General features: G+C 39.1%; 3 protein-coding genes and 1 pseudogene across 3 annotated transcripts; 1 reads left to right on the forward strand and 3 right to left on the reverse strand.

Moving 5' to 3' along the window:
- Positions 1-3236: 3236 nt before the first annotated feature.
- On the reverse strand, positions 3237-4203 carry LOC143624997 (uncharacterized). Its single transcript, XM_077095474.1, has one exon. The coding sequence runs from the start codon at positions 4201-4203 to the stop codon at positions 3265-3267; it is 939 nt and encodes a 312-aa protein (XP_076951589.1). The 3' UTR covers positions 3237-3264.
- Positions 4204-6878: 2675 nt separating this feature from the next.
- LOC143624998 (casein kinase II subunit beta-1-like) lies at positions 6879-8092 on the forward strand (the record flags this gene model as incomplete). The annotated part of the gene is made up of 4 exons (XM_077095475.1): positions 6879-7107; positions 7185-7294; positions 7392-7557; positions 7686-8092. Coding segments are annotated over 4 exons (636 nt in total), but the record flags the coding sequence as incomplete, so codon positions are not given.
- Positions 8093-12765: 4673 nt separating this feature from the next.
- Positions 12766-13374, reverse strand: LOC143625034 (uncharacterized; annotated as a pseudogene).
- A 4335-nt stretch (positions 13375-17709) lies between these two features.
- On the reverse strand, positions 17710-19497 carry LOC143625110 (transcription factor bHLH91-like). The gene is made up of 3 exons (XM_077095559.1): positions 18782-19497; positions 17883-18317; positions 17710-17817 (listed from the first exon to the last, which is right to left on the reverse strand). The coding sequence occupies exons 1-3, from the start codon at positions 19481-19483 to the stop codon at positions 17716-17718; spliced, it is 1239 nt and encodes a 412-aa protein (XP_076951674.1). The 5' UTR covers positions 19484-19497; the 3' UTR covers positions 17710-17715.
- Between the last annotated feature and the right edge of the window lie 7867 nt (positions 19498-27364).

Raw genomic sequence — 27364 nt, forward strand, 5'->3', positions numbered from 1 at the left:
CAAACACTTGTGTAGAGTTTAAAAGCCATACAGTATTGAGTATTTTCCTCACCTGGTTAAAAACCGATTTTGATAAAGTTTTGAAAGTCAAACCATGTCTTTTTGACCACCAAATTCCAGGTTCATGTGAAACAATGCGGTGTTTCATCAAGTCAAGCCAATGATACACTTTTTTGGGTAATATGTGCAAGACATGGATCAAGGAAGCTGTAAGTAGTTTAACTGGTAGATTTCTCATTGATTAGTTAAGAGTTAAATGATATCAAATGAGCTTCCAGTTAAAAGAAAAGTTTAAAACTTATGGAATTGATTTGAGTTTGGTTGAAGACAATAAAACCGATGGAAATAACCGAGGTTTTGCTTTTTGGAGTTCTCGTCTTGTTTAGATGCTATGGACGCATTTAAGTGTCAGCAAAAGACAGATGTAACACTTGGTGTCGATCGGCCCGTTAAGGTTTCTTTTGCAGATTCTTACATCGACCCTAGTGAGGAGATCATGGCCCGGGTATATTGCGGGGGCCCGTCTTGACTTTAAAGTTGTCTTACCTGGCCTGCTTGTTTGTTTTCACTGCTTTCCTTTTGCTGTTTTGGCTGTCATAATATTGTTTCTTCTGTTTCAACTGAGGATGCCATCCTTTATAAACTTAAAGATATTGACTGTGTTTTGACCAGGTTAAGACTGTTTTTTGTGGACGGGCTGCCCGCTTCTTGGGACAAGGATCGAGTGCGGGGCCTATCCAAGAGATACAGGAAAGTGGAAAAAATTGAACTTGCACGTAACTTTCCTGCAGCCTGAAGAAAAGATTTATGGATTTATCAACTTTGGAACACATGATGCAGCTCTAACATGTGCTAAAAGCATTAATAACGAAGCTCGGAGACAGAGAAAACAAAGTTTTTTTAGCACATTCATTTGTGTTCTTACGTTTAACTTTAACTGAACAAACGACCGCTTAAACGAACGTGTTTTCTTGTTTATGTTTGTTTGTTAAGAAAACGAACAGTTCGTGTTCGTTTGCTAACATTCAACGGTTATGAACATGAATGAACACTTACCAAAAGTAAACGTATTCTCAAGTTAAAGTATAAAATACCATCATCATCAATGACGGATCTAGGAATTTTTTCCAGTGGGTTCAGTGTTCGGGTTGGCTCGACGATTCGGATCGGTTCGACAATTCGGGATGGGTCGGTTAAGGATTGCCACATAACAAACATCCTTATTAGAAACTAAAAAAACACATAACATCTCTTAGTATTTTTAACTACGTATTTCGTCGAACACTTTTACAGGTTAAAATGCTTATTTTTGTTATTAAACCGGTATCGATTATTAATTAAAAAATGGAAAGGGTCATAGTTTATTTTAACAAGTCATATATTGCATATGATGAAATATATTGACTTCAAGTGTAATATGGAATTCAATGATTTAAGTTGCATTACCAGTTAGTTTATAAAGAACAAAAATAACAAAACTGCTGTAGAAAGGATTCGAACCCAGGTAATCATGCGAAGAAGGTAAGGAGTTTACCTTTACATCATAGTACCACTTTGTTTATGGGTTCACTCACAATTTTTACATGGATTCACTGCCATATTTTATATAGCCATTCTACATAAAATCCGAAACTCAATGGGTTCCCGTAAACCCGTAATTGTATATGTAGATCCGCCCTTGATCATCATTACATCCAATAGTTCAAAAGGAACCAAAGATATCCAAATAAAGGTTTTTCAAAGACGAAATTCAAATTGATTCTAAATTATGTTAGTAATAAATATATTTGAACCAATATTTTAATGAATTAATATAAACGAACGGACATAAGCGAAAGCAAAATGAACGAACAAGACGTGTTCATGTTTGTTCGTTTAATTAATGAACAAAAGGTTGTGTTCATGTTCATTTGTTTATTATATGAATAAACATAAACGAACTTCCCGCTGAATGGTTCACTGAACATTCGGTTTGTTTACAGGCTTACCTGTTCGTACTTGTTCTTTTCTCAGCCATATGTATTGTGTTATATATATTAGGTTAAAGTCCAGGCGGGCCAGTTTGTCACGACCGTTTCAGAAAGGCAACGTAAAACCCGTATCACAGTCATGTGGTGATTATCGACCAAGTCCTCCTCCTCTTGGACCTGCTAGGGGCCCACAGGCCCGACCCATACCACGCAGTTTACCTCCACGAGGAGGTTCACTGCCTGTTGTTAATTGTACAATTAGGAGGCCTATTGCGCCCTTTCCACCAAGATTAAGGCCCACAAGGCCCGTGGCTCCTCTACCACGGTCCTATGATAGGAAGCCACCGGGTATGCTTTATTAATCATAGTTAGTTTTTCTCAGTGTAAATTAGCAATAAAGTTTTAATTTTGTATCGCATACAGTTCCTTCACACTCGAAGAATAGTTTAAAACGGGAATGTAGCCGATGCGAGGACCTCCCGCCAAGAAGCTGAGCGGTCGCTGACTATGGCCCAGGTCGGGCTGCCTTAGAACGACAACCATCTAACCGAAATGATTACCATCTGAGTCGTGAGCCCACCTACCTTGATCTTCCTGGAGTATCCTCTCAGCCATCATCAAAGAGAGCTCACACAGATGGTGGCAGTTATTCAACGAGGTATGAAAGACGCCAATGAGTTACTGTGAAACCCTCCCTCGGATTATGGTCTCGTTCCCTGGTCAAAACGTTCATATGCTGCACTTGTAAGTTACCCTGAATAATATTATTGTGTGTATCGTGCCAATCATGTCTGCATTTGGACTATGAAATGGGAAGTGAATCTTCAAAATATGGAGATGCATTTAGTGAGAGGTGTGATCAAGTTTTCAAGTATAAACCATGAACCAGTGGTCAGTTTGGATGGTTTCAAGCTGACCTATGAACATATTATGTGATAATGTTTTTCATCAATTGGCAGACTTGGTTGATCAACTGTAGGAGGATATGGCAGGAGCAGGAGTTCAATGTCTAGTCAGAACTCTCATGGTCGGGGCATGTCAAATGGTGCAGGCTCTTACTTAAAACCATATAACCCTAACACTATCACTGATAGCAAAAAACACTATATGCCCATCAAAACACATCTAATGCAAATTACAACTATATTAAATTAACAAGAATCACAATCACAAGAACCCTGTTCATCAACATATTCCAAAACATTTCACTTACACAAGAAAAACATCAAGGTTCCAACTTTTAACCACTTTCATACCAAATTAACACATCAAAACACAAACTTTAACCTCATGTTCAAGATTCTGGTGCAGCCATTCCCTTAACCTTCTTCTTCCTCTCCAAAACCGTTTCCGACAAGGAATCCCACATCTTCTGCTGCGTTTCAAGAATCATCTCCGTCCGCTTCATCTCAGCTTTCATCCGCATCGACTCCAGCTCCCTCACCATATCCATCTTCATCCTCTCCATCTTCACAAACCCGTCCCCTAATCTCTCTATCGCCGCCACTATTTCACTCATCACATCCCCATTCCCATCACCACCACCATCATTTTCAACTTTCAAATACCCGTTTCTCGACCTGTACCGCCCGCTAATCGGCGGAGGCAAGTCATCGAATGATCTTTTATTATTCGTTTCCCGGCCCGCAACAGCTCCGGAATTAGGAAACTTAATCAGGACACCGTTTCCAGAACCCGAACCCGCACCGACACCAATCGAACCCTGGTAACGTCGATTTACCGGCAAAGCAATCGCTTGTTTGATTCCGTTCGGATACAAACAAAACCCATCATCATTCTCATTCTCATCATCATCATCATCCTCTACCTGATTGGTCCGATCAACCACCCGATCAGAAACCGAAAGCCCTAACTCCATAGAATCCATTAAATGAAAGTGAACCCAAGCCGACGGATTTCGATGTCCCCTAGGGTTAGGGTTTCCAATCCGTTGAATCTCGGATCGATACCGTTTCCTAAGCTTCTCCATCTTATGCCGGCACTGAATGGAGGTTTTCGACGGCTGACCTGACGGCACCGGGCAGCGGTCAGCGACGCCGTCGGCGACTTCTTGCCAGTGATTTGCGCGAAGGTTTCCACGGCAGAGAGAGTACCATTTATCACGGTACGACTCAATTAAAGCAACGGTCTCGTCGTTGGACCAGCAAGGTGGAGGTAGACGTCGGGAAGAGGATGGCTGGCCGGAGATAGAGAACGACGGTGATTGATCCATGGTGGTGAGGAGGCATAATAATAATAATAATAATATTAGGGTTAGGTGAGGGGATGATAAACGTAAGGCGGAGGGCGGCTGACTTGGGGTGAGGTGGCGGGGGAGGCTAACGTGCGCAGTGGGTAAAGACAAGCACCTGTCTTTACCTTCTACCTCAGCCGCCGGTGCCTTCCAACACGATCTTAATAACACCAAAAACCACGCCAAGGATGATGCTTTCTTTCTTTTCTTTTCCCCTAACAAAGCGTTCTCGGGTTTAAAATAAAAGGAAAAGAAATAATAAGATTGAATAGGGAAAGAAATGAAAAGAAATTATATATTTAAAAGACATTCTCAAGTAAAAATAAAAGATAAGAAAAGAAAGTATTAATTACATTATTGAGTTGGATAGAAAAGAAAAAATAGAAAAAAAATTATAACTTTACAACAATGTCCTCATTATTGTGTTAGATAGAAAGGAAAAGATAGGATAAATTAGTAATATTGTCATCACTATAAACTTTCCTTCCGAATCCGGCCATATTTGACTGGAAAGTTTTAGAGGAAAAAAACACTAACTTTTCTTTATATTTTCTTTCTTTTCTTTTAATGAAAAAACTCAAGAATGAAAAAAGAAAAGTTTTCTTATCTTTTCCTTTCCAAACCTTTAAATAAAAAACTCAAGAATGTAGTGTAAATGTTGTTGTTATCATTATTATAAATAATAATAATAGGAACACTAACACTATGTTCCCAAGTCTAATTTAACAAGAGGAGGGGAAGGAAAAGAAAGCAGGAGAGAAAAGAAATGAGATGAAAGGTTTTATTTTGTGTTCCCGAGTTTAATGGGATGGAAAGGAAAACTAAGAAATTTAAATATTTTATGTGTTCCTAAGTTGAGAGAAAAAGAAAAGAAAGTTATAATTTTACTATTATACCCTTTAAATAAAACTAAAATAGAAAACACATGGGATGATATTCGTTGGCTCTTCTCGTTAACAAAATTTGGTCAATCAAATGATACTTTGATCAAATTACAGTATCTCATTTTTGAGCATAACTCAAGTCTAGCAACTTCATAATTTTTCCACAATCAAGTATTTCACATTAACTTCATAACTAGGTAGAACCCGTCGCGTTGCGGCAACGTGAATTCAGTCGGTATCAACTCGATTTGTTACGGCACCCGGCTCTCGAACAAAAAACCAAATCCGTAACCACCCAAAACAATATCGACAACACACGTATAACTTGTATAACTTATTATCAAAGCGACACGAATTCATTCGTTATACGTACCGGTACTAAAAACAAAAAATAAATTACTCAAGTGGGAGAACCAAGTAAATCTCAAGTCCCATAAAAAAAATATTCTCATATATTGGTAATCAGCCAAGAAAATTCAAACCTGCACAGGAAGCTTGTTGAAGAGTATCTGAACAAAAATAAGCCATCCCACCACACATGGATAACAATAAAAGCCCCAAACATATATTCTTTTAGTTTAGAGTTAAAAGGCTAAAGATTTATATGGTTAAACGGGTCGTAAATATTTAAAACTATTAAATGAGTCGGATATGTTTTGTTGGTTTAACTGCTTCTGCACATTTTATACCAAAGCTGCTGTCAATATTAACAGGGTGCAAAATCCGAACTGACACCGAGCTCGGCTCGTTTAACTTACATAGAGTTCGAGCTTGGCTCGTTTCGATCTTTATTTCTAAAGCCTGAGCATGGCTCGTGAGGAGTTGTTTAAGCTCGAGCTCGGCTCGGGCTCAGCTTGTTTACTGTTTATTATTTAATTTTCATATTTGTAACTATTTATATATTTTATTTTGCAGTTGTAATTTTATATATAACACAATATATATATAATTTAGTTTTTTTTTTCATAACTTTTAGAACCTAAAATACATTTTAACATGCTGCACATTCTAAACCACAAGCTGCATCTGCACATTTTATACCAAGCTGCTGCCAATATTACTAGGGATGCAAAATCCGAACCGACACTGAGCTCGACTCGTTTAACTTACATAGAGCTTGAGCTCGGCTCGTTTAACTTACATAGAGCTCGAGCTCGGCTCGTTTAACTTACATAGAGCTCGAGCTTGGCTCTTTTCGATCTTTATTTCTAAAGCCCGAGCTTGGCTCGTGAGGAGTTGTTTAAGCTCGAGCTCGGGCTCGGCTCGTTTACTGTTTATTATTTAATTTTCATTTATTCCTACATTTCATACGGACCTTTGATATGAGCTCACATAACTTTACTTAAACTGACTCATGTGACAATGTTGTGTTGTGTCACAAGTCATACCCCCCCCTTCTTATAATCTAAAACTTTGCTTTTTACGGCCTGTGTGACATGACAGTGGTGTGGTATGATGTAAACATTTGCTTTATACGTATAGCGTGAGATGTCCGTGGTTTATAAAAGTCATATGCATGATAAACATGGTAGTTTGCAGATTTGGGGTGGTTTATGTATTGGATCACCCTACCCCTACCTTTTGGAATGTAGTTTAAGATGGATGTTATGAGCTCATAGTTGGTAATGAAATTAAGGGCTAATGCACAAATACTAATAATGTTGTTTCGTTATGAAATAAAACAATCATCAGTTACGTGTAATTGTTTCAAAGTCGTATCATTTCTAAGTTATGATTGGTTTGCAACATGTATGATCGTGACACGTGGTTTGTGTTGCAGAGGAATCTGAAACAGACAGAGACGAATCTGATGTTAGTGGCTCTGATGAGGATGACACTTGTTGGATTTCATGGTTTTGCAACTTACGAGGAAATGAATTCTTTTGTGAGGTTGATGATGACTACATTCAAGATGATTTTAATCTGTGTGGTCTAAGCAGTCAAGTTCCCTACTTTGATTACGCACTCGATCTTATTCTAGATGTAGAGTCCTCTCATGGTAACCTATATGCACATCGTTATTTTACATTTCTTATTGTGGTCAATTGCTGGTTTGACTTATGTGTATACGAACAGCAGATATGTTTACTGAAGAACAGAATGAACTTGTTGAGTCCACAGCAGAGATGTTGTATGGTTTGATACACGTTTGTTACATATTAACTACCAAGGGAATATCTGCTATGGTAAAAATATTAATAACTGTTTGCCTTTTTCGTTTGTCTTGTTTCATGCTTTACAAGTTCGTTACTTTATATATCTATCTTTTTTGAAATTTTGTAGTTGCAGAAATACAAAAACTATGACTTTGGACCTTGTCCAAGAGTTTACTACTCCGGTCAACCTTGTCTTCCCGTTGGTCAATCGGACATACCGCGCTCAAGTACTGTGAAAATATACTGTCCCAAATGTGAAGACATCTACTACCCGCGTTCCAAATACCAAGGCAGTATCCTTACCTTATATATCTGTTGTGCTTATTTTATAATATTAATCGTGTGCTGATAATCAGTTTTTAATAATCTTTTTGTGAGCTATAATGCGAGTGTGACTAGTGTTTTCCTTCACTTGCAATAGATATTGATGGTGCTTATTTTGGAACCACTTTCCCTCACTTGTTCTTGATGACTTATGGCCACTTGAAGCCACAAAATGCAGCACAAAGTTATGTCCCGAGAGTGTTCAGTTATAAGCTACATAAACCATGATCGTGGGGTCCGTCTGCAAACCACATCTTGGATATGTTATCGCCTCATCTTCATGTCTACATAAACTTCAGGTTAGTTAAAGCTGTAGACATGTCCAAAAAAGGTGGAAACTTGATTATTTGTCAAGTAGATCGTTTTCGGCATATGATGTTAGCATAGTAGTTGCAAGTCAACCTTTTTTTATATACTTTTTTTAAGTTTATATGGAAATTCACTTGTAATTGTAGTAGTTAGTTTCTTTGCCTGGCATGTTAACTTTTGGGAGTGTTGTTTAAAGGACATGTTCAATGGCAACTGTGATATTTTGATTATCAAAAGGACACGATATTGCTTCTTGATGTATCTTTTTTGTCGTAATTTGGTTTATGGTTTTTGATATTGTTGGTTCAACGAAGTAGTGGTCATTTTGCGTATTAAACTTTTAGGGTTCCGGCTTAAAACTGATCTACATAACACGAGATCTCGTTTTGCTCATGCCATCTAGTTAACAGTTATACATCTGTTTTGAGTTGGAAGCCTAAAGATTTTATATGGAAGGCACCTGTGTTATATGAAGTTTATATTTTATATGAGAACGGTGTTCCTCTTGACTCATTAAAGTGTGTTTATTGATGTAAAAGGAAATGTCTTGCTGACTGCAAGTATGAATGCATGTTATTGCGAATTTTTGATTATTAATAGTACTGAAGAAAACGTAAGATAGAACTCAGCTTCTTTTATATTATAGATATGGGTGTGAGCGAGCCGAGTGCCTTGAGTTTATTGGGATTGACTTGTTGAAAGCTGGAATGAAGTTACAGCTTGGATGACTTCTGGGAACTTAATGTTTATCCTTTTGTGGCTCTGGCAAACTAATTCCATTCTCGATCTGTGTTGAACTCTTTCTATTCACAACTTCAGCCGTAGTCTAGTTATGTTGGTACTAGTATTTTTTTTACCAAAAGAATTGAATATTTAGACTCTTTGGTAGGATCGCATTGTGTAGTTTCGCACCCTAAATCTCTATAATGGGATTCGTATCTATTGTGTTTTTTTCGATCTTTAGCAATGAATAGTACATTTTGAGAGCGAGTTGTCTATTAAAGTAGTGATTTTTTGTGAAGATATGAGCCAAGAATGATGCGTGTCTATAGTGTTTTTAAATCTTTAGCAATGGAAATATATTTTGAGAGAGAGTTCCTATTAAACTAGTGAATCTTTGTGAAGACAGGAGCCGATGGTAGGATCAACACATGCCTAAATTTTATCGATTGTTTGCGTGATATGTGTCAGGTATGCAAGCGCAAATCTCCTTGGACTGAGTTGTATTCTTCATGATGACCGGTATACAAATAACGGTTCCTTTGACTTGAGATTATGCTACATTTGGTTCTTTTGCTGATCACATAAGTTCGATCAGACTCATTTCATTGTCTTCGGCTCAACCGATGCCCTATTTTTCAACTGACTATGATTCTATGAAATATGTTAGTGAAGGCTATATCTAGTGAAATCTGCCAAATGTTCATATGCAATTTAGTTAGAAAATGAGAGGATCCCCATGTAAAATTGAAGAAGAAAAGTCATACGATACATATATAAATAATTTATAAAGTACAAACATTTAAAACATGTAAAAGGAGATTTGAGCCAATGATGTTTGGTCCAACTTGTTGGAGGTGGGAAGGTTTACTTACAGATAAAACGGATAATCAAGTTTGAAAATAGGCGATAAACCAAAAGGTTTTAAATGAAGATACATTCAGTATATAGCACGACCGACTAGGTCAATCTGGTAGTATAGTGATAAAACGGATAATCAAGTTTGAAAATTGGCACCCTCTTAAAAATGTAAGAGCACAAGATTTATCATGTGCAACATGCTCTCTGGACAAACTACTTACTGACAATAAAACCCATTATTTTGGGAAAGAATCATAGGGGATATTTGTGGGCCCATACCCTCTTTGTGGTACATCCTCGATATTTCTTAATCTTAATTGACACATTCCCTGATCTTTTAGTAGACGCTTCTTGTTGGTCTTTTGCGATAGCCCATGGTGCTGAATGAGTTCATTTGGGTCGGTAGTTGTAATGAAAGGGTGCCGGGGGGGGGGATGAAATTTCACCGGTTCAGAACACAAAATTTAAACCCGAATTTGGGGAGACTTTGAATGTTGACCAGGGCAATGATGAAAAGGTTGAGGGAAGACCTGTGGCTGATAATGGCACTGATTGTTCAGATGCTATGACATTCTTAATATCATCTTTTCGCTGTTCTAATCTGATTACATAAATTGATAATATTAAGATCCTATCAATTTGGTTGATGGATTAGTGAAACATAAATTGACAATGTCATGCAATTACTCCTCACTTAAACAAAAGAATCATGACTGTAAGCTCAGAATAGCAGCAAATAGCATATGGTATGAAGCTGCATCCACTCAAACAGTGTAACTGCTGCACCTATAAGGATTGCTGTATCCGTTCAAACACTTGTGTAGAGTTTAAAAGCCATACGGTATTTTCCTCACTTGGTTAAAAACCGATTTTGATAAAGTTTGAAAGTCAAACCATGTCTTTTTGACCACCAAATTCCAGGTTCATGTGAAACAATGTGGTGCTTCATCAAGTCAAGCCAATGATACACATTTTTGGGTAATATATGCAAGACATGGATCAAGAAGCTGCTAGTAGTTTAATTGATAGATTTCTCATTGATTAGTTAGAGTTAAATGATATCAAATGTGCTTCCAGTTAAAAGAAAAGTTGAGAACTTATGCAATTGATAATGTGAAGGATTTGAGTTTGGTTGAAGACAATAAAACCGATGGAAATAACCGAGGTTTTGCGTTTTTGGAGTTCTCGTCTTGTTTAGATGCTATAGACGCAATTAAGCGTCTGCAAAAGAGAGATGTAACACTGTTAAGGTTTCTTTTGCAGATTCTTACATTGACCCTGGTGATGATATCATGGCCCGGGTATATTGTGGGGGCCCGTCTTGACTTTAAAGTTGTCTTACCTGGCCTGCTTGTTTGTTTTCACTGCTTTCCTTTTGCTGTTTTGGCTGTCATAATATTGTTTCTTCTGTTTCAACTTTCAACTGAGGATGCCATCCTTTATAAGCTTAAAGATATTGACCGTGTTTTGACCAGGTTAAGACTGGTTTTTGTGGACGGGCTGCCCGCTTCTTGGGCTGAGGATCGAGCACGGGTCTACCCAAGAGATACAGGTAAGTGGAAAAACATTGAACTTGCACATCACTTTCCTGCAGCCTGAAGAAAAGATTTATGGATTTATCAACTTTGAAACCCATGATGCAGCTCTAACATGTGCTAAAAGCATTAATAATGAAGCTCGGAGACTGAGAAAACAAAGTTAGTTTTTTTAGAACATTCATTCGTGTTCTTATGCTTAACTTTAATTGAACAAACGACCGCTTAAACGAACGTGTTTTCTTGTTTATGTTTGTTAGTTAAGAAAACGAACGGTTCGTGTTCGTTTGTTAACATTCAACGGTTTATGAACATGAATGAACACTTACCAAAAGTAAACGTATTCCCAAGTTAAAGTATAAAATACCATGATCATTACATCCAATAGTACAAAATTAACCAACGATCTCCAAATAAAGGTTTTTCAAACGCGAAATTCAAATTGATTCTAAATTATGTTAGTAATAGATATATTAGAACTAATATTCTAATGAATGCATATAAACGAACAAACATAAGTGAACGCAAAATGAACGAACAAGACGTATTCATGTTTGTTCGTTTAATTAAATGAACAAAAATTTGTGTTCATGTTCATTTGTTTATTATATGAACAAACATAAACGAACTTCCCGCCGAATAGTTCACTGAAAATTCGGTTTGTTTACAGGCTTACCTGTTCGTACTCGTTCTTTTCTCGGCCATATGTGTTATGTTATATATATTAGGTTAAAGTCGGGGTCAGTTTGTCAGGCCATTTCAGAAAGGCAACATAAAACCCGTATCACAGTCACGTGGTGATTATCGACCAAATCGTCCTCCTCTTGGACCTGCTAGGGGCCGCAGGCCCGACCTGTACCACGTAGTTACCTCCACGAGGAGGTTCACTGCCTGTTGTTAATCGTATGATTAGGAGGCCTGTTGCGCCCTTGCCACCAAGATCAAAGGCCCACAAGGCCCGCGGCTCCTCTACCACAGTCCTATGATAGGAAGCCACCGGGTATGCTTTATTAATCATAGTTTTTCTCGGTGTAAATTAGCAATAAAGTTTTAATTTTGTATCGCCTACGGTTCCTTCACACACGAAGAATAGTTTAAAACGGGAATATAGCTGATGCGAGGACCTCCCGCCAAGAAGCCAAGCGGTTGGTGACTATGGCCCACTTCAGGCTGCCATAGAACGACAACCGTGTTACTGAGATGATTACCATCTGAGTCATGAGCCCACCTACCCTGATCTTCCTGGAGTATCCTCTCAGCCATCATCAAAGAGAGCTTACACAGATAGTTATTCAACAAGGTATGAAAGAAGCCAATGAGTTACTGTGAAACCCTCCCTCGGATTATGGTCTCGTTCCCTGGTCAAAACGTCCACATGCTGCACTTGTAAGTTACGGTGAATATTATTAGAGTGAGAGGATGTTGGTGGCAATCATGGCTAGTAACAAGAAGAGGTTTAAACACATCTAATGCAAATTACAACTATATTAAATTAACAAGAATCACAATCACAAGAACCCTGTTCATCAACATATTCCAAAATATTTCACTTACACAAGAAAAACATCAAGGTTCCAACTTTTAACCACTATCACACCAAATTAACACATCAAAACACAAACTTTAACCTCATGTTCAAGATTCTGGTGCAACCATTCCCTTAACCTTCTTCTTCCTCCTCTCCAAAACCGTTTCGACAACTAATCCCACATCTTCTGCTGCGTTTCAAGAATCATCTCCGTCAGTTTCATCTCAGCTTTTATTATTCGTTTCCCGTCCCGCAACAGCTCCGGAATTAGGAAACTTAATCAGGACACCGTTTCTAGAACCCGCACCGACACCAATCGAACCCTGGTAACGTTGATTTACCGGCAAAGCAATCGCTTGTTTGATTCCGTTTGGATACAAACAAAACCCATCATCATTCTCATTCTCATCATCATCATCATCCTCTTCTTGATTGGTCCGATCAACCACCCGATCAGAAACCGAAAGCCCTAACTCCATAGAATCCATTAAATGAAAGTGAACCCAAGCCGACGGATTTCGATGTCCCCTAGGGTTAGGGTTTCCTATCCGTTGAATCTCGGATCGATACCGTTTCCTAAGCTTCTCCGTCTTATGCCGGCACTGAATGGAGGTTTTCGACGGCTGACCTGACGGCACCGGGCAGCGGTCAGCGACGTCGTTGGCGACTTCTTGTCACTGGTTGGCACGAAGGTTTCCACGGCAGAGAGAGTACCGTTTATCACGATACGATTGAATTAAAGCAACGGTCTCGTCGTTGGACCAGCAAGGTGTAGATAGACGGCGGGAAGAGGATGGCTGTCCGAAGATAGAGAACGACGGCGATTGATCCATGGTGGTGAGGAGGCATAATAATAATAATATTAGGGTTAGGTGAGGGGATGATATAGGTAAGGTGGAGGTGAAGGCGTACGCGGCTAACTTGGGGTGAGGTGGCGGGAGAGGCTAACGTGTGCCGTGAGTAAAAACAAAATCAAGGAAAACAAAAGAAGTTGGGTTAAGCGGCCACCGACGGTTTTTAATATGATTGGGCCGTTGAGCAGCGGCGCTAGCCGCCTAGTGGTTGGTTCGGGTGTTGGGCGGCGGCCTTTGATGTAGCCAGATTAGAATAATTAGAGATTGATTAAAAACATCTCATTTTATAACAAGTGCATATAAATTATTTTTTTAAGGGCGTAACTTCTTATTTTCCAGATCTCATAACTCGAACTTTTTATATATAGTAATTACTAGTGTTAGGTTTCTATACATGCGCGACTTCACAGAGTACACGCATAATCCGACGATAGTATGTTCGTAATGCGGCATTGGAAGCTTAACTATTGTTAGTAAGCACATCACACAACGACGTTCTGCCTGACACTGTTCTAACCCAAAATCCGTTCTGACTTGACCCCTTTCCACCCGACCCAATCCAAATTAACCTTTTTTGTATTGACCTATTCCAACCTTAATCTTTTAGACCCATGATCCGAACGGCCGAACCTGTCTGACCTGCTTGCTGGTCCTTAATGGTAATCACATAACACGTTAAGTTTTTAAAATAAAAAAGTATTGCAATATCATACACAAATTAAAGAGAATAAAATACTTAATTTTATAGTATAATATTTTTTAAAAATATATACGTGTGAAAAAGTTATAAACATTTAAACGTCATGGGGTAGCTGGTATAAAATATGGGGTATATCTATAACTATTTTATAAATTAATAAAATATGATTAAAGTTAAATTACAAAACTTTTAATTATTTTTGAATAAATTAATATCAACCGTACATGATTTTGCAAAAACCAAAAATTGTCAAAAGACAAAATTACCCCTAAAATGTCTTAATCTTATGCATCATGGTTTGTATTTAAAGCAATAAGTTTGGTGCCTCTAGGGCTGGCATATCGTGTATACCCATACACCATAAGGCACAAACACGATAAGAAACGAACACGAAACATGTATACTTGTATACGACACGAAACCTTATCGTGTACACGTATACCAAACCCAAACACGAACCTGTTAATACCAGGTATACATGACAAGACACGAACTTACCTGAGAATCTGAGAAGCCGTTCGGTGACCGGTGGCGCCGCTACAACTGCGAGGAGGCCGGACTGCTGGAGAGGTGAGTCGGAGAATCGAAGGGTTGCGACTACCGGATATGTGCAGGGAAACTACTAGACTACTGGAGATCTGGAGAGGTAGAATCGAATAAGGGTTTTTGCGCCGTCTACTTGATATTGGACTGGAATGGTGTGCGTCGTGTTCAATTGTCTGGTATAAAAATTTAGTGTTAACTATTTAAGGTATATAACTCATTATTTTATTATATATTTTATTTATAAAAAAAATCTAATTAGGTATTAGCAGGTACTTAACAGGTAAACGACTATTTTACCTGTTTAGACATGAATATTAATAGGTGGATTCGTGTCTACCTGTTTAGTACACAAAACCATTAAGGCCATACCCGATACCTGTTAAAGTCGTATAAATTCATGAAGAAACACAAGATCGAACTGGATAGTCCGAATCTATGTTTACCTTAAGTGTGAGTCTACTGATGGTACGATGACGTCACTATCAAGATATCACCTGCAAAACCGAACACCGTGAGTATCGTCACGGGAAGGACACGATGGGGGTCTTCCCGTAACTACCCTCCGGCGTGAGAATAGGTACGAATACAAGTAATTGCTTAGAGTGTGTGGGAGTGAATGCATACCTCCAGGAGATGACTCAAGTATTTATAGCCGAATGTGGAGGGAAGATGATTGGTGGAGTTGTCACTATCAAGATATTCCCTTTCTACCTGAATGGACACGTGTCGAGCGCTTATAGGATGTGACAGCCTGACCACGTTTGGGGAAGGTTATCATGTGTCAAAGTGTCATCTTTCTATTGGTCGATGTCCCCATCAGGGAATATTGAGGAAATCTTTTAAAAGTAGTTTGTTAGAATTGTTCTTCTATATCACGTGAGGACCTTGCGCGTGTGGGGTCCTTTGTGTGGCTCGCGGGTTCCTTTCGCGGATGCTCAATGGTAGTCCGTGAGTTATGTTGGAGACCCACGAGGCGTGTCTTTTGATCCGCGGGTAGTTTTACTACCCTACATCTATAATTCGTGTCGTGTATTCGTGTATCGTGTCTAAATTGTCGGCCCTATGTACCTCGTAAAAATTTAAAGGTCGTTCACTCGTGCATTATATATACTATATAGCATAGATAATTGTTTTATTCTGGGCATTCATAAAATGAGGCCTATTTAAATTAAATCTTACATAAACGTATATAATTGAAACCGTGCTTTCTATTATAATCTTTAACTTAAGAAAGGAACAAACTGAACTGTTAGCTTTGGTTGAGTATACATATTCTGCACTACTCCTTTAAAACAGTTTTTGTGACTCCTTAGGATGAGCGCCTATGTCTCTCATGGCACAATAGCTAGAATAGTAGTCGATGTCAAAGACAAGCACCCTAATTGGAGCTAGTGTCGAGATTTTTGAGTGTACAATCTCTGTGTCTCCAATATGGTAATAAGTGTTCAATCAAAATTTACAATTGTTCATAATTGCTCTACGTAACCAAGCAACAGTAACCATGTTGCTACCCATTAGCATGAAACGAGTAGTACAAAGTGAACTCATTAGGAACTTCATGCCAGAAAGAACCACCACCATGTACTGTTTTGGTATCATACAACATTAAAAAACCCATCAACGGGAATAGTGATTTTGGCACTAACTTCATTGTAAGGAAGCTCCTACCAGCGTTACTACAAACTAAGCACATCAACATCAAGCTATTGACGCACCGTTAAAAATAAAAGTGTCTCTCAAGCAGATCACAATGAAAGTGGGTTAAGAACTTTTTTAAACATGATTTATCACGTTTTAGCATCCAATTCAACTGAATTCTGTTCATTTAGTCTATCTATTTTGTGATATACACGTTTTGGTAGAACAAAGTAACCAAGAGTCCCATCCATATGTTATTATGTATGTGATGCACTATGAAGTGTTGAATTAACTCATATATTGTTCTATAAATGTTTTCATCATTTTCATATTGTGCGGAGGTTGTAAGATGAGCTAAAGATTCTAAAAAAACACGTACTAAACTGACGTGTATGATATCTATTTTCTTTGTAATTTTCTTCTCTTTGAAAAAGAAAAAAAAGCGATCAGTTTTACAAATAAAATGTAACAAAAGAATTGTCATTTTCATAACACCACCCTAGTGTCCCATTTCAAATGCCATTTTCAATATGCATATATTTCGGTTCTAAACATGTCACAAAATAAAAGGCAAATCTCAAAATATATTATCCAGATAAACATTTGTTATTGTCCAAACTACCCCTGCCTTTATTGTCTCATAAGTAAAAACTAATTAGTCGTAACTTCCTTGTGTTGTTAAATCATAAAACTAAACCAAATTCTCTAAAACCTTGCCTCCGTTGATGCTATCTTGCTCCTGAACTTGAACGACATTTTCGTCACTGAAATAAATATAACCACAAATTAGGGATTAACAAGTTGGAGTTCTTTAACAGATAATTTTAATTGTATTTCAAATAAAAAGAATTATTAATGTTATGAACCATTTAATTAACACATGTATGATATCTGACCTAATACATGTTGCATAAGTAGTTGAAGGAGTTAAACCACACATAATGATAAAAGATGAGAATAACTTGCAAATTTTAATCCTCAACATAAACCCGTGTAAGACGACTGAATATTGAAGATATACCTTTTGTTATTAAGGTTTGGGCACGATACTCTATATAAACAAGTCACATCTTCGAATATTGATTGAGAAAGAGTTCAACGCATTACACTCATATTATAAAGATGTAAGCGTTTGTAATCAAAGATCATATCCTAGTAAGTTTTATAAAAACCATTCTTCGTTTGTGGTTTTATTTATCAACTACTCTCAAATGCTTCCTTTAAACAAATATGTAACACAAGACAGTTTTGGCCGGTTGTACATTATGTAAATAAAGATTGTACGTTCATATTAGTTAAATAGTACGAGACAGTTTTGACCATTGGTACGTGCAATTAAAGGTTGTACGTTTGAATAGTGTGATTTTTTGTTAAATTATAAGGTGGATGATGATAGAGGGGATGTGAATGCTCTTACTAGTGGCCATTATAAATACCTAGTAGCCATTAGCTACCGGGATACTTGCATAGTGTCTATCCACCACCTCAAGCAGCTTATTTGCTATGGCACTTGCATAAACCGATGACCCTTCACAAATCTGCATCAAAATAAACATTCAAAATCATATTTGGAATAATAATACTATGCGATATAAAGTTGTACCTTGGTATTGAACAGGTAACTATAGAAATCACCAATAAGCCCACCAGCAACATGATGAAGATCCAACTGAAGTTCATCAAGAACTTTAGAAACAAGTAACAAACAATTAATTCTCTTTTGTTGAACCAACTTAATATTAACTTCATCGTTAATAATCCGAACATCAACTTCGGTGTTCTTCGATTTCCTTTGAAGCCAAGAACTCCTCAAGGCAGAAGTCGAATTACCATTATACCCTTGTCGATCACCATCACCACCATTCGGCCTTGTGTTAATGCTCTCGACGTCCAATGTGGAGTCATCTTCCTTTTTGTGCTTCTTCATCCTTCCCCGGTTGCATCGTTTCCTTTCCACAAGAATCGTGAGCTCCTCCACTGTTCGTTTGAGCTCGTTTATGTATTCAATTGCATCTCCAACTACTGATGCTCGATCCGCCTTTTATTCATGATCAAACCAAATTTGTAAATTAGAAAAGGGATTGTTTGTAAACGAGCTGAGCCCAAACCAGGGTTGGGTTGGCTCGGCTCGTGGCTCGTTTAATATAAACCCCAAATTTTAAATATATCTATAGTCATATTAGCATATAAAATTATTAATAAAAACAAAAATAATATCTTTAAAAATTTGGAAAAAAACAAAAATAATACCTATAATTTTATAAATTCTCTAATTTATAAATTTTGTTTTATGTGTTTGTTACAAAAGTAACTTTTTGTCTTTTTTTTATGTCATGTACCAAAAGATAAAATAAAATAAAAATTTAAAAAGCTAGCTCAAACTTTTTAGGAGCCGAGCTTCACATTTCAGCGTGTTTGAGTTTGAGATCAAGCGCTGAATCCAACCTGGCTCGACTCTTTACAACGCTAACCGAAACTAACCCGGGTAAAATCTCATCTTACCTTTGTGGGATTTGGGACCAAACTTTTCAAAGCATCAAATTTGCCATTCAATTGTTGTCTTCTATGTTTTTCGGTTGCAAAATGTTTTGTGTCTTTACCATCTCTACCTTTTCCAACTATTCCATTAATATCCCTACCAAATTTCAAAATCCCATCTCCTTCATGATACAATTGATGGTCTCTCTCCACATCCATCTCTCCCAAAATTAACCCGCCACCGGTTAAATTATACCCATTCGGTAGCGAATGAAGCAGCTCTCTAAAAAAAGGTGGCTGTGGAGGAAGGTTCAAGGGTAGTAACGGATCGTACGGCGTTTGATCCATGTTGGTCGGGTTTGAAAACGATATAGATGAGTTTGAGCATCTTGGTAATTGGAACAAGTTAAGGAGATCAGGTGGGGTTGGGTTGGGAGTGATTAAAGACATGTTTGGTAGACAATTGTTGTCGTTTTCGATTTGGATTTGGTTGTGGGCATGAGTGCTCCAGTTGAGATCATGCATGATTTGGTTATGGTGTTCCATTTCCATGTTCATGAGGTGGTAGTCTGTTGATGATTCAATGGAGGTGAAATTTGGTGTTTGATGGAAAGTATGGAGGTGTGCTTGGGATAAATTGGAGTGGTCTTGATGATCGATTAACGATTCGAGATGGTTTGGATCGTAGCATGCGCTTCCTTCGTACATTTCTGGATTCACCAACATGTTGTCTGTTTGGTTTTGGAAATTTTGTTTGAGAAACGAGTAGAATTTGTGAGAGGAGTTAGGAAAGGAAGAATGAATTATTATGAATATGAAGTAGGTTGGGAGTAGTAGGGGAATTGAAGCAAAGAAAAGGGCAAGCAAGGAAGGGAAGTTTGTTACTAGGTGTTTCTAGTGGGTCCCACTTGTTGTCTCTCTCTAACAATATACCAATACTCTCACTACAACTATATATACATATACACATTGTATGTAGAGGCGCGTGTAGTTAGGTTTTGTAGATTCCGTATGATTTGTATAACTTTCTGAATTGTGTAAAGTTTTGTTTTTCAGACTAAAGTATTTTGTATACAACTAAATCAATAATCGGATAAAACAAAAAGGTAATTTTTATACGATGGAAAACTCTTTTCTTTGAAATTCAAAGTGTTTGCTTTTATGTATTATGTATTGAAATCAAACCTAAGAATTCAATTATACATGCATTGAAGTTGGGTGATATTGGTTGTAACATTTGGTAAACAGTTATGGTGTAATCACTGCGTATTCAACAGTAGGAAAGAACCTCTCAAACTTAATTCGGCTCAAAATTATGTTACTATCGAAGTTTTAAGGTTCAATTGGTATACAAGATGCTATTGCATCTCACTTAATATTATGAAGTTCATTTGCTATCGTTGGTCTGAGTTGCTATCGATGGTCAAAGCATGACCCAGCCAGACGTCTTTATTGATTATTAATTTGTATTCATATCTATGTACACTACTTGTTAAGTCATTAAAGATATAGCGTAATTATCATAAATAAGCTACAATTTTAGTTTTCGCAATTTTAATTTATAGTTTTATAGTGTATATATGATATATCTGGTTTAGTTTAATATGTATGCTTTATGCATGTATGTCATTGATATAATCTTATTTTTAGAAATATAAAATAACTTAATAAAATTTGAAAGCTTTGAAAGCTTTTATTAAAAATAAACAAGTTTTAATTAATATTTTGGAGTTTTATAACTTAATCTATATCTATACTATATACAATACATAAGACATGGGCAAATTAAGCCACATACTTTTTAAGTAATTTACAAGTTGTAAAGAATAAGGTACACATTCTATAGCATGTAACATTGGGGTTAACTTGTCCATTATAAAATATATGCATAGAAATAGTTACAAAATTACCTCCTCAACTTTACTCAAATTTTGTAAACTTAAGAAATAGTTACAAATTTGAACCTTCAACTTTACCCATGTATTCATTTTGATTTTAATTTTAACCAACTTCCCACCAACGATTTTTCAACGACTGTAACTTTTTGATACGTTAATATACTTTTTTTAAAATTGCACTATAAAAATGAGCATTTTATTGTCTGTAATTTGAGTATGATATTGCTATAGTTTTTTTCAATTAAAAAAAATTAACACGTTACGTATGGATGTTCACAATTCGATTTAACGGTTTCCAAGTTAAACTATGAGCCAAACCGTTGGTTCGATTTTTTATCATTGAAAACCGAAACTGAACCATTGAAAATTTAAAGTGAATCATTGCTAATGGTTTGGTTTCACGCATTGAGCTTCAATAATAAGTTTGCATTCCTGTCCGGTTGTATATGGCCGATTTTCGGTATAAACCGTAAACCAAACTGTTTGCTATGGTTTTGAACATTCGAAAACCGGCTGACCAAAACTGATGATTGGTTTAAACATTTTCAACGTTTCAAACGAACATTGAACATCCATAATTGTTACATAATTACTAGGCTTTTTTGTATCTCGCCGCATCGCGCGGGCTCCTTTCTATTTAATTATAATAGCAGGGTGCCAATGAAAGATAAACTTATACGGAGTTGATTAGGAATTGGACATACCTATGAAATTTAAACTGCACATCCTTGTATAATCAACAAAGCTTTAGAACTTGTGGTAAAAACGTACGTAATCTCAACACTTTTATCGGATAATTTAGAAAGATTAGCAAACAATTATGCTTTATGTTCTAAATATATAGGTTTACCCAAAACCTATCAACAGAAATTCTTTCGTATGGGTTAGGTTCGATCATGAGTTAGTTTTAAGTATATCTAGGCTTGAAATGTTTGAGAGAAATATTGGTCTAAAATATTAAAATGGGCCTAAAACTTTTGTTAAAAGTATTAATGGATTTTAGCATCAAACTTTTGCCCAAAATAATTAATGAACTTGAGTCATAAATCTAATTACAAACATTCCAAGCAGTTTGTTGTAGTTTGATTTTATAACTTGGTTCGTTTTCGGAGAGGCATAATTGAAACCAGATGATAATTTTCAGTTTCAAGAAAATCAAGACCAACCTGTTGGTTATTTTCTACTCGATTATTTCTGTTATCAGTTTTTTGCTCACCCGTATTAAAAACCCGTTACGAGAGAATTTCAGAGACCTAGCTAGACCATTGGAATAATTTGGGTACTTTGGGTGGTATCCCTAATACCATTAGTAGCCATTATTCTTAAACGTATATCTTTCTCCTAATGATTTTGAGGGTAAAAGTAAATAGTGTGCTTCGTAGAGCTTAATTGATACCATGAGATGTAGATAATAAATTATAATTAGCACAAGGTGAAGATGTTATTTATGTCGTAATTTACAACATGCTAGTTTTGTCTAAAGTTAAAAAAAAAATGTTTCTATTAAATTGACATTATTAAGAATTGGCCTTCCATTAGAAAACAAAGGAGTACTACAAACGGTTAAATTGTCAAGATGGTTACAAACGGAAATTGTTGGAAAACGGTTGTCAGAATTATCTCGTTTGCGCCATATAACTGAGATACTTCCAAGGAATCACGGACGGTCTACTTGACTACTTTACCTATGCATCGCCAACAACTTTTTGTGAGGTAGTATAAAGTGCTGGACTCTGATGGATTACCAGCGGAATAACGACAAACATGTTGCTAATAGATTACTAATAGCTCTATTGAAGTTGTACCCGCAGATTTAAATGTAAGACATCGCTCATAAAAGCTAGAACTGATTCTTAGTTTTTTCAAAATTTCTGAAGAAATGGTTAACGTTACTCCGGTCCCAAAGCCAGTAAGTGACCAAGAAACCCCGGTAACCACAACCCCAGCAACTGGGGGGAACACCGGCGGTTATACAAATTTTACGAACACTACCCAGGTTACCCAAGCCGGGACAAGTGCAGTAAACAATATTTCACTGGGGTTCACTGATGCCCAGTTGGAGAAACGGACGAGGGTCCCTCGCCAAACACTCGATCAAGTAAAGGCGTGGGCCGACGCACGTCAGAAAAAGTTTCAAGCTGAGTTAGATGAACGCTTGCGTTCACTTCAACAGGCTGACGAATTCGGCAGTACTCGCCAACATCTCAACATGAACAGTGAGTGCGAGTACTCGGACGATGAGCGGGAAGAATCCGATACCGACGCAAACCCTCGCCATAAGGCAAAAGGGAAGCGTAAGGAAACGGACTCCTAACCGACAAGGAATTTTGGAGAAACATTTAAACCAACGAACGCGGGGAGAAACCCACGTGATTTCTCCAAAACCTTTAGACCAACTGCTGCAAATGCAGGAAAGTCCAAGTTTGCAAGGGACATTGCGGAAGCAATCGCCCCGAGAAGTGCCAAACAAATGTCCAACATCGGCACTTATGATGGTCTATCCGACCCAGACGACCACTTGAACAGATTCATTGCGGGGGCAACCGTCAGTAACTGGACGGAACCCACGTGGTGTTATATGTTCCAGATGACTCTGGTTGGAGCGGCCAGGGCATGGTTCGATCATTTACCGGTCCACCACATCTATGATTGGGCGGACTTTCAGAACAAGTTCAGCCAACACTTCAGCCAACAGAGGAAATATACTGAAGAACAGTGGACGATCCTCAACTGCGTTAGAGAGGAAGATGAATCTTTACTAGACTTCATCACTCGCTTCAACTTCAAAAAGCTGAGTCTGGGCAACATAAGTGAAGATCTTGTTCGCGCCGCTTTCATCCAGGGCGCCGAATACCCAGAGCTTATCCGCACATTGACGGGTAAGGACGGCATGCCATCCATATGGGATGCCATCATGACGGCGGCCAAGCGCTTTGCCGAGACAGAGAAGCAACTGGGAAGGGATCTTCCCCAGAGTACACACCTCTACACGCAAAGGACTAGAGAAAACAATGTTCGGATCGCCCGGCAGAACAAAAAGAGGAAGCTAGGTATTTGGCAGTCAAGGGTAAACTTTGACACCTCATCCAGCTCTCGCCCTCTTGTTGGCGGAAGGGATAACACACACCCTTTAAGCCGGAAACACCGGTGGACGCCACTCACCAAGAGCGTCACGGAGATATTTGCCACCGAAAAACTACCATGGCCAAAAGCTCCAATGATCCGGCAGCGACCTAATGCGGATCAAAGCAAATCCTGTGACTTCCACGGGACAAAAGGTCATAGTACGGAGGAGTGTACATCCTTGAAGGATATTGTTGAAACATTCGTCAAGGATGGAAGACTTGCACACCTTGTGGCATCAATCAAGAAGGGAGGAAGGAATGATAACCGGTACAGAGGCAACGGACGAAAGCCCGTTGACATCAGCATCAACATGGTTCATGGCAACATCAGAGGAAGAAAAAGGCGAGCGACAGAACCATGCGCGTAGAAGGAAGCTGAGGTGCGCTTCCCGCGAGTGCCAGGAGGACCCAGCAAAGAAGGCCCTATCGTCATCAAAAGCCAGCTGGGGCACTACATCACTTCCCGCACTCTTGCTGACAACGGCGCCTCGTCAACGGTGATGTACAGGCAGTTCTTCGACAAGCTAGATGACGAAGACAAGGAACGCCTGGAAACGATCTATGCCTCGATGGAAGGGTTCGACGGCAGCACAAAGACCCCCTGGGTATCCTATCTTTCCCCGTCACTCTTACGGACGGGAACCACTCACGCACAGAAGACGTGGATTTTGTCGTGATGAGGAAGCCACACCACACATACGACATTCTCTTCGGAAGAGACGGGATGGCAAGATTCAACGCCGTGGTATCTTCAGTCCACGGCATGATGGGATGGCCAACAGCTGAGGGTATAGCGATGATCACCGGCATTCCCCAGGTATGCATCGCATCTGTCCCATCTAAACCCAAACCAAAGATGGCTAAACCAACCATCACCGAACCGGAAAGATGGGCCTTCAACGGCAAATACCCTGACCAGGCCGTTACCATCGGCCCAACAGTTGTTGATCCCACACGCACCTTACTCAAACGCTTACTACAGAAAAACGCTGACATCTTCGCGTGGACACCAGCTGACATGACTGGTGTACCCCGAAGTAAGGCAGAGCATAAGCTCAAGTGCGATCCGGCCGTTACGCCAGTCGTACAAAAGCGCAGAGTAATGGGGCCAGAACAAACTAACGCGTGTAGAACCCAAGTCAAGGAACTCCTTGACGCAGGCATCGTACGCGTTAGCAGATATCAAACATGGGTTGCAAATCCCGTTATGGTACCGAAGAATAACAAACAATGGCGCATGTGCATAGATTTCAAGGACTTGAACAAAGCATGCCCCAAAGATTGTTACCCGTTACCCGAAATTGATCTTAAGGTGGATTCGTTAGTACCGTTTCGCCTTAAATGCTTCTTGGATGCGTATAAGGGGTACCATCAAATCCACATGGCCGTTGATGATCAGGACAAAACCGCTTTTCGGACGCCCGATGGCACATTTTGTTACCAAATGATGCCATTTGGACTTAAGAATGCCGGGTCCACATACCAACGCCTGATGGACAACCAGTTTCATGCCCAAATTGGGAGGAACTTGGAAGTCTACATGGATGATTTGGTCATCAAAAGCCCTGACGCAGAAGCGATGTTGAAAGACATCGAAGAAACTTTCAACACGCTCAGGAAGATAAACATGAAGCTCAACCCGAGCAAGTGTGCCTTTGGAATGGAAGAAGGGAAGTTCTTGGGGGTCATCGTCACTAAAGATGGCTTCAGAGCGAACCCTAAAAAGGTCGAAGCCATTATCAAAATGGAATCACCTACTACCATCAAACAGGCTCAGACACTGAATGGACGACTAGTCGCACTTAATCGCTTTTTGGCAAACCACGCGGATAAGTCGTTTCCTTTCGTGTCAACGTTAAGAAACTGTTTAAAGAAAACGCACTTCTGCTGGACACCAGAAGCGGAAGCAGCTTTTCAGGAGATTCGGTCACGCTTGATCGAACTCCCAACGCTCACAGCACCAAAAGCGGGGGAGGAGTTAATCCTATACCTTTCCGCAACAGATAGAGCAACCGGGGCGGTCCTGCTAGTTGAACGGAAAAGCATCCAGATGCCAATCTATTATGTCAGCCGTATCCTTACAGACGTAGAAACCCGGTACTCTACCCTCGACAAATTAGTCTTAGCACTTATACACGCTTCACGAAGGTTAAGACGATATTTCCAGGGTCACCCAATCACCATTCTCTCCAACTTCAAACTTGCAAACGTTCTACGCAAACCCGAGTTATCGGGACGCCTAGCCAAATGGGCAATTGAGTTGGGGGAATACGCGATAAAGTATAAGCCAAGACCAGCCATAAAAGGCCAGGTTTTGGCCGACTTTATTGCGGAAGTGCCTGCATCGCGGGAAAAAGAGTGCCAGGAAGAGGCTCAACCCTCTCCAGCACAGGACATCAATGATGTCTGGCGACTCTACGCTGATGGAACAGCCAGTAACGAGGGTTCAGGCGCAGGGCTGAAACTAACCAACCCAGCAGGCCAAGAATACACTTACGCTATTCGACTGGATTTTCCAAGTACGAATAACGAAGCCGAGTATGAAGCATTCTTGGCCGGGCTGAGAATTGCGCGTAAGATGGGAGTGAAACACTTGGAAGCCCACGTGGATTCCATGTTAGTAGCCAATCAAATCAACGGGACGTACACGGCCGTGAACGACACAATGGCCCTGTACCTCGCACAAGCAAAAACCTTTATGCGCGATTTTAACGATTGCAAAGTCATACACGTCAAGCGTAGTGAAAACAAATCTGCGGATGCGTTAAGCAAGCTTGCATCATTAGCCTTCACCCACTTGGGAAAGGACATCCGCATTGAACTCCTCGAGGCACCTTCGGTCCCGCACAAGGAAATTTGTGTCATCCAAACCGTCACAGAAACGTGGATGACACCAATAATAAAATACCTTGCGGCAGGTACACTACCAGAGTCAAAAACACAGGCAAGAAAACTACGCTGTAAAGCACTGAATTATCAACTCACCGATGACATCCTTTACAGACGTAACTTTCTTGGCCCACTCTTAAGATGTGTGGACAACCAAGATGCTGACTACCTCATAAGGGAAGTACACGAAGGCATCTGTGGAGTACACGCAGGTCCACGCGCTGTTGTAGCTAAGCTAAACAACGCGGGATACTTTTGGCCGGGGATGCATACAGATGCGCTGGCATACATCAGAAAGTGCAGGTCTTGTCAGCTCTACGCACCCAACACGCATCGCCCGAAGAATGAACTTGTTCCAGTTACCTCTTCATGGCCATTTCAGAAGTGGGCCATCGATGTGACAGGCCCATTTCCTACAGCAGCAGGAAATGTTCAGTTCATAGTGGTAGCCATCGACTACTTCACCAAGTGGATAGAAGCAAAACCCTTAGCCCAAACAACCGCGAAACATATCAAAAAATTTATTTGGGAATTTATTATTTGTCGTTTTGGACTTCCACAGAATTTGGTGAGCGATAAGGGCACCAACTTTGCTAACAAGAAGCTACAAAAGTGGCTGGAAGAACTCCAAATCACCCACACTTTTACCTCAGTGGCGCACCCGCAAGGTAATGGTGAGGTAGAAAGAGCAAATA

This window comes from Bidens hawaiensis, unplaced genomic scaffold, assembly GCF_021521415.1.
Source record: "Bidens hawaiensis isolate Kalapana, Puna unplaced genomic scaffold, B.hawaiensis_p1.1 tig00004020_1, whole genome shotgun sequence".
Lineage (NCBI taxonomy): Eukaryota > Viridiplantae > Streptophyta > Magnoliopsida > Asterales > Asteraceae > Bidens > Bidens hawaiensis.